A 12,696-nucleotide genomic window follows, 5' to 3' on the forward strand; every position below is an offset into this window, starting at 1 on the left:
TGATTTAGGAACTACAAAGTGTTATTATAGGATCTCTTGTTAATCATAACATGGAGAAGAAATAGAAAATATATGCAATACACTTAGTTTGTAAACAAACAAAACCTACTATATGAGAGAATAAAATCAAAACCAAAAACACCTCAGTTCTGTTCAATTCTGATTAAGTTAGCAAAAAGGTATTAGACTACAGGTTATGATTCTATTTGCTACTCCCATGCACTAAAAAACAAGTTAATCTCAATTTATGAAAAAAATGATAGCAATATCAATCAAAGAAAGTAAATCTTAACCATCTGAGGAAGATTTTGTAGCAGCTATCATAAAGACCCAAATGAACTAGTCTTCTGTAATAAGACTGCAGTTTTACCTGGTGGATCCATTTCTATGTAAAACATCAAGTCTGTGCCACAATTTATATCTGCCTTAGAATATTCTACATCCAGTTCTTCCATATTCCAAACAGTGTTGTACATTTCTATGAGTTTCAGTGAGTAAGCTCAGTTATAAGAAAAGAGTCAGGCTCTCTTTGTAATGGTGTCTTGGAATTCATTTTAAAACCTATAAGGGGCTGCACTGTAACCTATTACATCATAATCCTCAGCCAATCATGTCAAAATAATGTCACCAAACCACTCCTGTTTCATCATTTTGTTTTACACTAATTTTAAAACAATTTCAGTTTCAGAAAGAATCTACATTTAGCAGAATTCCAATGTAAAGCTGATGATATATACAAAAAACCTGAGGATGTTCCCCTTACTTAGCTTTCTATTTCATTTTTCTGGCTCTTTGCAGCATGGTACAGTCCACTGCTGGCAGGTTGACAAAGGCTGATATGCTGCAGCACGTAGCTCTTTAGCACACACCCCCCTCCCAGTCTTGGTTTATAGATAGGCAGGTTGGCAAAAGATCACCAATCAAAATTCTTTAGAAGCTTTTTGTACCTACTGTACATTTTATACATTTAAAGGAAAAAACATCTTGCACCCCAGACGCAGAATGAAAAAAAATTACATTCCTACCCAGCTAAGAGTTTAAACTTCTAAATAGTCACAATGATTTGATGCATTTGATGCCATTATACAAACATACTGGAGTGAGGCATATTTCCAGTAGCATTTTATAGTTCAATACAATTGTTAATCAGTTGGAATTAATTAATTTTCAAAGCTAGAAGCCAAATATTTTTTCCTTGGATTAAAGATGTTAATGAGGTTTTTTTTTTTTTTTCATTCAATGAAGTGATTCAAAACTCAGCAAGATCCTGAAAAAAAATGATTTTTCTGAATATATAAAGCTTGTCCAGAAAATTTAGTCTGCCTTTTCACATCCTCTCTCTGACCTTTTCTCATCAGGGTATTTGTGTTGGCTGTTTTCTGAAGCCCTGGCCCTTGTCAGTTTCTCTTTTTTTCAATCTACTTTATATCATCAAAAGCCTTCTGTTATTTAAAAGTATTCCTTCCCAACCACACTTAAAAAATACTGGACTATTACTCTCACAACCTCCACCAGAGAATCATCTGCTCTATATACTGTTTATCACACAGTGCCATGCCATGCATATTCATAACCATGAATACTTTCATATTTGTTATAGTCTATCTGGGCAAAAACAAAAACCAAAACAGCAAAAATAGATAAGTGACTGTAGCAATTCACAATGCAAATATCTGAAGAAATCCTTTTGAGTTGGCAGGGCTAACAATGCATGCAGATTACAAAAGTACCTGTTATATAACTAAATATTTCATTTAGTTAAAAATTACTTCTCCCAAATATGGCATGCACATCTACCCCCAATCACAATAAGCCCCCCACTCCCCATAGTGTCATCCTTTTAGAGAAGTTAACATACAAGGAAATATCTACAGTGCCATCATCAGCAATAAATGTAAATAGTAGTTTCTCATTATGTGATTATGCCTTAACCCATTTTGAAGAAGCCTTTCTCCCCACCCCATTTAGGTAGACATGCTCTTAAGATGCCTTCCATTTGCATAGTGTAACAAGATACTGAAGATGATCCCAGACACAAGTCCAAACATTGAACTTGAGGGTTTAGCCCATCTGTTATCCAAACAGTTGAGTTGCTGAAGTACAATGTTTAAATTAGCTTTTGAAAGATTTCTGACAGAATGCATTGTTACATGCAGATCTACTAGTAGGTTAGTACAATTTTAACTATAAAATTTATTAACAATATTGCTGCCACCAAAAATATGTGCCCAGGATTTACCACTGGCAAATTTTGGACTGTCACACTGGTATAATCAGGTTCTTGTTCAGCCCAAACTCGTCTAGCTGGCTGTGACACTATATGGCAAACCAGAATAGGCAGGACAGTGACAGACAGGTGATTTTCCATTGCTCCAGCATAACCCAGATTAGGTACTGACTTCCATTTAAAATATGTTACAACTAGAAAGCTTCTACCGGCAGATTAACTGTAGTAAGGGAGATAAAATATAATGATACTGCACTTTCAAAAAGGGTTGGGGAGAAATACATACAAATTCAAAGCCACTTACTTTGTAAATTATGCATTGCAAATACTTGCCACCCTCCCCCGTAACCTTGTACGAACAACCTGAAAAATTTTAGCAGTGCTTTCTCATAGAAACCTTTCTAAAATTCCTTTCAGAGACTTCTTCATATAAAATAGGTAAATTCAGTTCTAAAAAAGGTCTTCCAATTAATCCTCCATAAAATCCATTAGAAAGAGCTGAAACATGAAGTCAGAAACATCCAAGCCTCCTCTTCTATTCTTAACTGATTAATGCTCTGTGCTGTGCAGAGGGTATCCACTCTTTTCTAGTTCATCATTAAAAAGTGAACCTGATTCTAGTACTGTAAAGAAAAAAAACCAGAAAAAAATCCAGTAGCTTGCACGTCTCTCAGATAAAGATCTCAGTTTCATGATTAACTCGGGCAGGTTCAAATATTTGCTGAGCCAGGGATTTCAGGTGGGGGAGGGGGAGCCAATGTCAAAGTAAAAGTTGTCATCAGCTAACAAGTGGCCAATGCAGGACTAACTCTCTCATTTTAGCCAAGTAAATGAGAAGACCATTGTAAATAGACTTAAAATAGTCTCTGTAACTGGCTGCTGAGAGCAGTATTAAAGTAACTGACTGTCAAGAAAAGCACTATGAACAGCCAAATACAGGAAGTGGCTGAGCTACTTCAGAAAAAATAGAATCAAAGCCTTCCTTGTCGAATTCTGTACCTTTCAGAACAGCCCAGTGCAAAAGTAGTTTGCATGCACTGCATCACCTTCCACACACTTACACAGCACCACAAATACAGGTGTCACTTGACGACCCTTAGAATGAAGTTATAAACTGTTTAGTATGATTAATATCAACCAATAACACTAGAAAAAAAAAGTGCATCTATCTGTGGCGTTTCCCAATATGTAAAGTGATTCTCTTCATTAGCTGATGAAAAAAAGGTAGTTGCAAAGAGCATGGAAGTGATTTGGTCAATTTTCTTTATCTAATGTGTGGTGGAGTGTGTACTTGGTGATGGAAGAGAGAAAAGAAACCACTTCCCCCATCATTGACCGACTAGCTACCTTTACCTTAAGTATTCCCGATTCATTTCAGCGCATGTGGAAGGAGAATCAAGGCTAAAGACTTGTTGAAAGGAAGGAGGAAAGTTGTTTATAGCTTTGTTTCTTTTAGCTTGAAATAATTCATCTCTCCCCTAAATTAGCTGTTGTTCCTCAAGGTCAATTTAATCTCCTCTGCCTTTGAAACTGTTATTGCAAAATGTTGCTTCCTAAAATCCTAAACTAAACTAAAGAAAGTACACAAATTCCCTGCAACTAAATAGGGAAACACGACTGGCTTCTTTTGTCCCTCTTCTCCTCCCTCCCAAAAAGGGCTTGATTTGTTAGTTTATCAATTAAATGATTCCACCTGCCAAAAAATTCCTTTACTTATTTTTTTTCTTTTTCTTGCCAAACAGTTACCAACTGAACAACTACCAATTCTGGGTGTCCTTTCAAGCAGCATTGCCTGGAAAAAATACAACATATTTCTAACTTGGATAGTAAACTGTCTTTCTGCACTAATGATCAAGCACAGTAACTAATAAGCACACTATAACAACAAACATGGAATCACAATAATTTATTGGACAATGCTGCACACAGCCGCAGTTTGAGGCATTATCAAAGCAGTCCTGGTCTTTGGGCTGACACAGAGAGCAGGAGATGACACTTTGGGTGCATCCCCATATGCAGAGGTGTGTGTTTGCATATTTGTGCTGCTGCTTTGTGCCCCAGGGCACACCCCTGCACATGCACTCTGGCACATACCACATTATCCCGGGTGGGGTAGGGGAGGCAGGGGCCAACACCTGTGCTGGTTCCAGCGGCCTTACCTGGGGGCATCCCAGGGCATCAGTGGCACTGATCCAGCCACATGCCACACGGAGCCTGGCTGGCAGCCAGAGTATGGCTCTGGATGGCCAGGCTCTGTTTCTAGTGGTGCATGCTGCTAACATGTGCACTGCCCTACTTTTTGTGGCAGGTTTTTGGGTTTTTTGGAACTGGGACATCCCACTATCAAATTCTAGCACTGAACTGCAAATTAGCAGCGCGGTGCACAGTTGCACATTTGCCACGTGAGTTTTGCAGTGCCTCAAACTGCATGTGTGCACTCATCTGGACACACCCTTTCACTCTTCAAAAGGGAAAACACAGCATGCAGTACACAAGCCCCATCAGTTGGCCACAGTATAGCATGGTATTCTTAAACAGGATCAGCTATAGCTGTGAAATATTTACCACTTTAAACATGTACTGCTACTTGTACACAGGCAAGACTAAGCTGTCACACTTTTTTCCTGGGGATAGACACTGATCTGGCTAGTCTGTTTAGTTTTTAATAACCCATGCAAAGCAGAGTTCTCACCTGACCTCATTGATCAGACTGCGGTTTGCATACTGACATATGTATATACACATCAAGGTATCGTTGAGCCTTAGTTTTAAAAGCTGCATTAACTTGAGTTGCATTTATCAGATCTATAGCTTTACAAATTTACAGAAAAAAGTCAAATTTCTACTGCTTTTTGTGATCATACTAGTTATTACTTCCAAGAAGGTATAGCAGTTTGTGCCTCAAAAATGCTAATACAGTGCAGGAAGTGGGAGACAGAAGAGATCAAAAGGTTGAGTAATTAATTTGTACAAACTCCCGATCATGTAGCACACACATTGTTTTACCAAATACCTTCAACCAGGTATTGAGGAACAAACTCTGCACTAGCATCAAACTTTAAACAAGAGAACTTAGTATTGCTAAGGCTGGAGATTAATCAGTAATATTTTTTTCTTCTTTAATAAATGAAGCTTATAAAAAAAAAAAGCTCATGATTTTTATTAGCTTAGAAAGGGAGCCCCCTGCTGGATGAAGTGCAGAATGTAAAATAGCTACAAATGGGGGGGGGAGGTCAAAAATAAATGTGCTATTATTACCTTCTCAGCATATGCCAAACTATTCTTAGGACTATTAGCATTTACTTAATAGTGTTGAATTACCAGTATTTAAGCTAAACTTGAGACACCATATACAAAATACTGATAGCTGATAGTACTCTTAAATATGATTTTATACAATGTAATACACTGTAAGACAGGTAAGAACTGTGGGGGTTATTCTGCACAGCCGATACCAAAGGGAGCTTTGCCACTGATTTCAAGGGAAACAGAATTGGGCTTTTTTATTCCCTGCTCTATAATGGCACTAAACAGAAATAATTACCAGAATTTACAGCCTGACCTATTTACTATTACATGTCAAAAGTCGTGCTAATGTATTTACTGTTGAAAAATAGTATTTGGTTTTTACCTGAACCCCTAACACTTTTATGACCAAAGTTTAAGCAGGTGACCAACTATATATGGGAAAGAGAAGTAAAAGAAAGTGTCATTACCTCATCTCTAACCCTATAAATAGTAAAATCGGACCCTTCACACTTAAAGGATGTAATATTTTACAATAGAAGACATCTTTTATGATTGGTTATCTACAAGCTGGGATTTTAATTCAATTGAGATGAACAGCCTAGAATCAAAAGCCAGTCATTCCAAACTCACCAAACTGAACTGAAGAAATCATCAGGCCTTTTACACCTGAAAACCCTTAAAGCACAAGTCTCACTTTCTCTTTTAAAATATGGAAATATCAAATGGTATATGCCTGATGGTATTTTAATCTGTATTATAGTTAAAAGTACTTTTGTCCCAGCACTACTGTTTCATGCCTAAGGATCCCATACATTTTCCTAATCATATACTCATCAATTCAATACTAAAATTCCCAGAGACCTGAACAGCAATTTTCTCCTTGACATTTTTTTTTTATATTTGTTTAGTTCATCAAGCTTCAGTGTAAAAAAAAGTGACAGATAATCCATCCATGTTACCTACTAATTCTGATCAGAAAAAAGCAGATCAGTTAAGTAAAACTAGATAGGGACAATATAATGCAGAAAACAGACCTAATTAATAATTACTCGAATCACCAACCATTTTTCTAATTGCTCTTCTCCTGCAACATTACTTTCTCTTCACAAAATTTCAGTTATACCCAAAATGTATTTAAATTTGGCACCTTTTATGTGAGGTTAAACTGAGTTCTCAGAACACAAATAAAAACATTTCTGCTTTGTGTTGGGTATCTTGACAGATTACAAGTCATTACACAGTTGTGCAGCACATGGGCCTAGGAAGTAACCCTATGTTTGCTACAGAAGCCTTACATAAGCACACAAATAATGCAAACAAGTCCTATTCTCCTTACTTCCTAATGCTGCATGAAAAGAAGGAGTATCTGCATTAAAAAGCCCAGAGCAGTTAAAATATTTACACACTCTATGGCAGGGGTGGCCAACCTGCAGCATGTGCCCTGAGTGGCACAGGCAGTCTGTGTGCAGAATGTGGCAGATTGAGAAGGGAACAGAAAGCAGAGCAACAGATCAAGGAAGGAGCACACGACGGGAAGCAGAAAGCTATAGGGCAGGAAGCAGAAAGCAGAGTGGTAAACTGTGCAGGGGGCACGGGTTGGGGAACAGAAAGCAGAGCAGCAGATCAGACAGAGGAAGAGGATAAAAGAGTGACACTTGGGGAGGGTACAGGGCTAATTTATGGCAGTCTTCCTAAAAAGGATTGGCGCCCACTGACCCAGGGGTTGTTACAATCTGCTCAAAACACTTGGATTAAAACTAAAATTGTTGAAAGTTATCCTTTATTTTTCTAAGAAGCTTCCTTTATTTTAATATCTTGCATCATCCTGAGTTGGAAGCTCAAGCCAGTGATACACAGTATATTATGAAAGAGCCCCTTTAACTTGACTTTTTTGCAACATACAAGAAAACAGAAATTAATTTTGGCAGTGTGTACAGTTTTCCATAGAAACAGAGAATTGGAAAGAGCCTCCTAGGACATCAAATCCGGTCCCCTGCATTCACAGACAACTATTTACCCAAAGATTCCCCAAAATCATCAGTTCAAACCCTTACAAACACAACCACAAAGCACAAAACCAGAATCATCCTAACACGTAAGGTAAATCCAGGGGAGGTCAGGGCTGTGCCAAGGCCCTGCCACTACAGTAACAAGAAACTAATTGGTGAAAATATATTCAGTGTTTCCTAACAGAAGAGCAGATATTTTAGCTGGGAACATCCTTTACAAAGCCTTGAGAAGAAATTTTTAGACTTCAACTCTGATGCAGTATACCTCTGAACATTATAAAAATGACAGTCTCCAGTTTTGTGTCTTCAGGAAGGAAAAATGTCCTCCAAATAAAGGAAATACAACTGGAGATGCCATCTTAAGTACAGTCAGCATAACATGGAAACATTATTTGTATATAAATATAACAGAATATAAATCCTGTGTTTTTATAGTTTCATTTTACAGAACATTTGTTTAAGTGTTAGAAGCACTGTTAAATTAATATGCAAATTAAAAATATCCACTCTGATAAGCTGCAAATATCTCTTCCCTATTTAATAACAAAATATAATTTTAACAGTTTCAATTTAGTTTGTAGCAAGATATTTGTAATGTAGTTAAAAGTTAACATTTTCTAATTTAGTTATAGGGAAGGTCACATTTTTAGAAGAGCTCAGTTCCTAGGTAGTCACCAGATTTTCAGAAGTGTTCAGAAACTCCCACTGAGATCAATAAGGTGGAGACACTCTTGAAAAATTCAGTCTTCCATGCAAGCTTTGGAAAATTAGATTGTTCATTAAGCACAGAGTTGTATCCTGATCTTGCAAGAAAGTAGACTTAACTTTTGAAAAATACTCACGCGTGCAAATTAGCACCAGTACAGAAATAGCGGTCTGGGAAACTAACCATAAACTACCAAGTTTGAAATTTTTGGTTTAAGAGCTTAACTATACACTAAATGCATAAACACATCCATTAATGAACTGAACAATAATGTGCTGAATACCATCCACTGTATGAATTTTTCTCTTGCAAAGTGTGGACCTTGATGAATACAAGTAAGAACTTTTATTCTTATAACAGATCCTATTAAAAAGCACAGTTAAAGCTTTGCTGGACTTTCCAAATTAACACTGCTCTCCCAAAACATGAATTACCTCAAAAGATGTTTCTTAAATATGGTTTTACTAATTTGATGCAAGGTATTCTAGGGACAAACCCATAGTGTCTGATGGGCATAGCTGTGTTTCTTAAAGTCTTTTAATAAAATATTCTCATATCCCAGCTTGTAAAACAACGTTGTCACTTGACTGCTAATTTCTCTGTCCCTTTTCAGTTCTAGATGTCAACATTTTTCCATTAAAGTTTCTAAATGCTAAGGGCTAATAATGCAATGTAACAAAGTGATCTAAATAACTAACCTAAGATACTATCACTTTTTCTTGTCCCTATGCTATATGACCACCAACCTTCCGGTTTAGAGCTGCCCACATTTTATATCAAAAGTGCTTGCAAATTTACCAGTTTTAGTACACACTGCTACTGTTTCTGAGTCTTCATGAGATTTAATAATGTATTTTATTTGTCAAGGCTTCTAACATGGCAAGAACAAAATCGTTCTTTGATTCAATTAAACACAAGTTATTTTTGGCTTGGAACAAAATATGGCCAACAGTTCTTAAGGTTCTGAGTCCTTCCATTTAATTCTGTCTTTGTACATGCCTAAAAGTAATGTAGACTTTTGACATTCCCCCCCAAAATTTTAAGATCACATTAAAATAGAAAAGCAAAAGAAAAAAAAAGGATTTGGAAAATAATGCACTATTGTTCTGACAAGCCTGCACCAGGCACTCCTATTCCAATCCAGTCGTGCAAACACCTACTGATGCAACCTTTTTATTGTACTTCAGAAGAAGAGAGGCAGGAACACCGGACCATGTGTAATATTCTGTCCATAATGGTCCTCCTCACCTTAAGTACCACTTGCTAATACATTGTAAAATGGATTACTTGAAGCCACTGCTTCCAGTTCTTCCATATCAAACACATTTCTTTTGCTGAAGTGAGAAAAATAGCTTGCCGGGCAGCAAAATCTCTTTCGCACAAGTCAAGCAATACTACCTTGGTTACATGAAGAAAAGAAAGAACTTTTGATTTTAAATGCCACCTGTTGCATAAAGTAGCGCTAGGCTCAGGTTTTAACAGACTTCGAGCATGCAAATGCACCCCCACCTCCTGCATCAGCTTTCTGCAGAATAAGAATTTGACACTATTTTCAGCATATTTGGATTTAAAAAAATATAAACAACTATATAAAGAGAGATACATGGTCTTCAATAAGTACAAGTCTTTTGGGGAAATTTCCCTTGGAAAGACTGAAAATTCATTGAGAACTTCAGAACCTGGCCCACACTTAATAACATAGAGAAAAGGAAATATTTATTGCCTCACCGATATCTGACATGCCTGACTCTCTATGCAGTTTCTAAAAACAGTAAAGTTCCTAAGGGTAAAAAACTAATCTGCAAAAATTATTCATTCTAAAACAATTTTATTTAAAAGACAGTTCTCTGAAAACCAATTAGCCTCTAATACGTATCTACTTAATTCCACAATCATTATATTAAATGCACTTTTGCCCTTAAGCTTACTTTGAAGAAAATAAAATGTACATTTAATGTTTCCCGAACCAATTGTTATTTTAAAATTGTCAATAAATAACAACATTTAAAATATAAACTGTTTTTTTTGTTTGTTTGTTTTTTTTTTTTTACCTGGTACAGGTTGTCTCTCATTCCATTCACTTGTGATTAAAACATCTAGGATTTTTATGTGGTGCTCAGCATTATCAGAGCTGCAAGACATTGATTACACAGTAAGAGTTGGAAAAAATATATAAGCTTACATTAGCATCCTCCAGAAAGTAGTTCATAGGCAAGATCTAAATACTAATTGCATGCTCATTTATTAAGTTAACTTCTCCGTATTAAAAAGTTACATTTAATGTTTATGGTATAGAATATAATCACGATATATCACATACCTTGATATCTGGAATTTGAAAAGTAGAGGGCTAAAAATTTCAGCAAGGGATCTTGCATTCAGAAGATTTTTGCTGGAGGCTTGACAAAGTCTGAGGAAATGTTTCAGTAAATACTGAAGGGTGAGCCAATACTGGGGAGGTGTATTTGGAGATCTGATGAGTCTCTTCAGCAACTGAACATAATCCTCTGAGCTCTGCACTTCTGCAAGCAAACAGATAAAAGTCTCTTGATATCAGCAGAGACGCATTCAACAAGTAAAATAAAGCCAATGAAAAGTTCCCCTGGAAGCATACTTTTTACAGAGGAAAAAGAGGTCTGTCCTTCACAAGAAACAAGCTCCCATTTCTTCTTTTGAAAAAGTGAAAAACTCAAGTGAAAGAAAAAACAACTATTTAAAAGTCAAATGGAAACAGACACTAGTTTGGTAAAAACCGCAACATGTTCAGCATGTACTGGTGGAAGTCTGTCTTGTGTTTAGCGTCATACACGATTGGGTAATTCTGAGATGCAGTAGATAAAACTCACAGGTGCTATTCTAACTTTGAAGGTTACCAGCCACAATATCCTGCCCCCAGACCATGCAAGAGCAGAGTACTAGGCCAACAGACTGAAAACTGTAAGGTGTGCTCATCTGAATTGACCAGGACAGAAGGATGTTTGTGGCTCATCTGTTTCTGAAGCTTCATATTCCATAACTGTCAATGGTCCCTTAGAACACCATGTTCTCCGATACATTTACTTTGCCAGAACTGATAAAAAGTTAAAAATTAGCTTCTTTCTACATATAGAGAAGTCCTTGGGTTGTTGTTTTTTTCAACTGGCACTTGCTTAGTCATTTTTACTTGTTTTAAGGCATCAAACCATGTAATCTCTTACAGTTTTTTTACATATGCATGTAGATATGTAATGCATCTCTTGGGCTGAATTTAAGCAGCTTTTATCACCTAAACAGTTCATACATTGTGAGTAGAGAAACCCCCCTTTAATCTGGGAACTTCCTGTGGTGTATAAAACCCTTCCCTATATGATGTAGGGTGAACTGATGTGTGCTGCAGACTTCAGATTCTAAGAAATCTTTTTTTTTTCTTGCTGCAAGTAAAAACACTTTTGTATTCATACCTTGAGCTACAGAAATCATTTCACTGTACACAGATGCTGGAATGACTGGATTTGGCAGGTCCAGGAGATATCTCTTGAGAGCATCTGATAAGGTCTGCAAGTCAATTGTGTCAAAATCCAATGAAGAGAGCTCTGAAGGAAAAATATAATATTTTCCAGACATAAGATATTTCTGAATTTTGTAGGGCCTTAAAATTATTTCACAGCAAAGTGAAACAACTACCCTAAATTTGATTTACAAAGAACAATTTGTATGAATTATCTTGAGGCATCTAAAGATGCATCTTTGCTGAGACAATATACAATGTGCAGCATTTCCAATAGAAGACACGAAATTGTACAGCAGTATCGTAAAGTGCAGGGATTGGATCCTTCAGTCATACAGAAATTAACTAATAAATAGCAAAGTATTAGGTATTTGCATACGGTATTTAAGTGCTCAAACAAGGGGTATATTGTGTGAAAATGTTGCAATACCTCAAATATTCATTAGCACTGTGTGGTCCAATAAATGGTTTTACAACACAAAAAAATGTAAGCCATGTACCCCTCTAGTGGCTAGTCTCCGTAGTGGATGACAGTAGATTATATCATTAGTAAAGTGGATCTGTAAATTGCTGATAAACATCCTGGCTTTGGACCCTACAGGCAGCCTATTCCAAGGGTTGCTATGACTTTACTGAAACAGTTTCTGATGTAGCCACTTTTTCTAAACATATTTTGCTTTTTTATAAACCAATCATGTAAGCAATATAAGGCATACCTTTATAACATAATGCTGCAATTTATGCCTGTTGCAATAGAGGCAAATTGTTATAGTTCTGCAAGGTTATATCGCACCTGGATATTTTTTAACAGGCCTATATTTTACATGCAAATATTATGCATATACAATAATATAATAAGCAGCAACACAAATCCAGGTTTGGTGCAAATGAAGTTTTTCTACTGGTTTCTTAATTAGTGATTTGGGTTCCCAAATCTGGAAATATTTTTTTTGAGTAAACTGAAGAACATGAACAAGCATTTTCAAAATGTGATATAGTATATCACCTATTACATTAT

The 12,696-nt window shown here is 36.4% G+C and overlaps 1 protein-coding gene across 6 annotated transcripts in view; it reads right to left on the reverse strand.

Moving 5' to 3' along the window:
• The window catches only part of PIK3R1 (phosphoinositide-3-kinase regulatory subunit 1), a 79,834-nt gene that overhangs the window by 11,810 nt on the left and 55,328 nt on the right, over positions 1-12,696 (reverse strand). For 4 of the 6 annotated variants that reach the window (XM_019496013.2, XM_019496014.2, XM_059725118.1 and 1 more), the window contains 3 exons: positions 11,632-11,763; positions 10,512-10,713; positions 10,243-10,322 (listed from right to left, as the gene is read on the reverse strand). In XM_019496013.2, the coding sequence (XP_019351558.1) occupies positions 10,243-10,322; positions 10,512-10,713; positions 11,632-11,763 (414 nt within the window). Of the gene's footprint in view, positions 1-370; positions 1,773-2,531; positions 3,055-10,242; positions 10,323-10,511; positions 10,714-11,631; positions 11,764-12,696 lie in introns of those variants that run through there. The other 2 variants (XM_014594100.3, XM_006276187.4) reach the window with 2 other exon arrangements.

Source organism: Alligator mississippiensis, chromosome 3 (assembly GCF_030867095.1).
Source record: "Alligator mississippiensis isolate rAllMis1 chromosome 3, rAllMis1, whole genome shotgun sequence".
NCBI lineage: Eukaryota > Metazoa > Chordata > Crocodylia > Alligatoridae > Alligator > Alligator mississippiensis.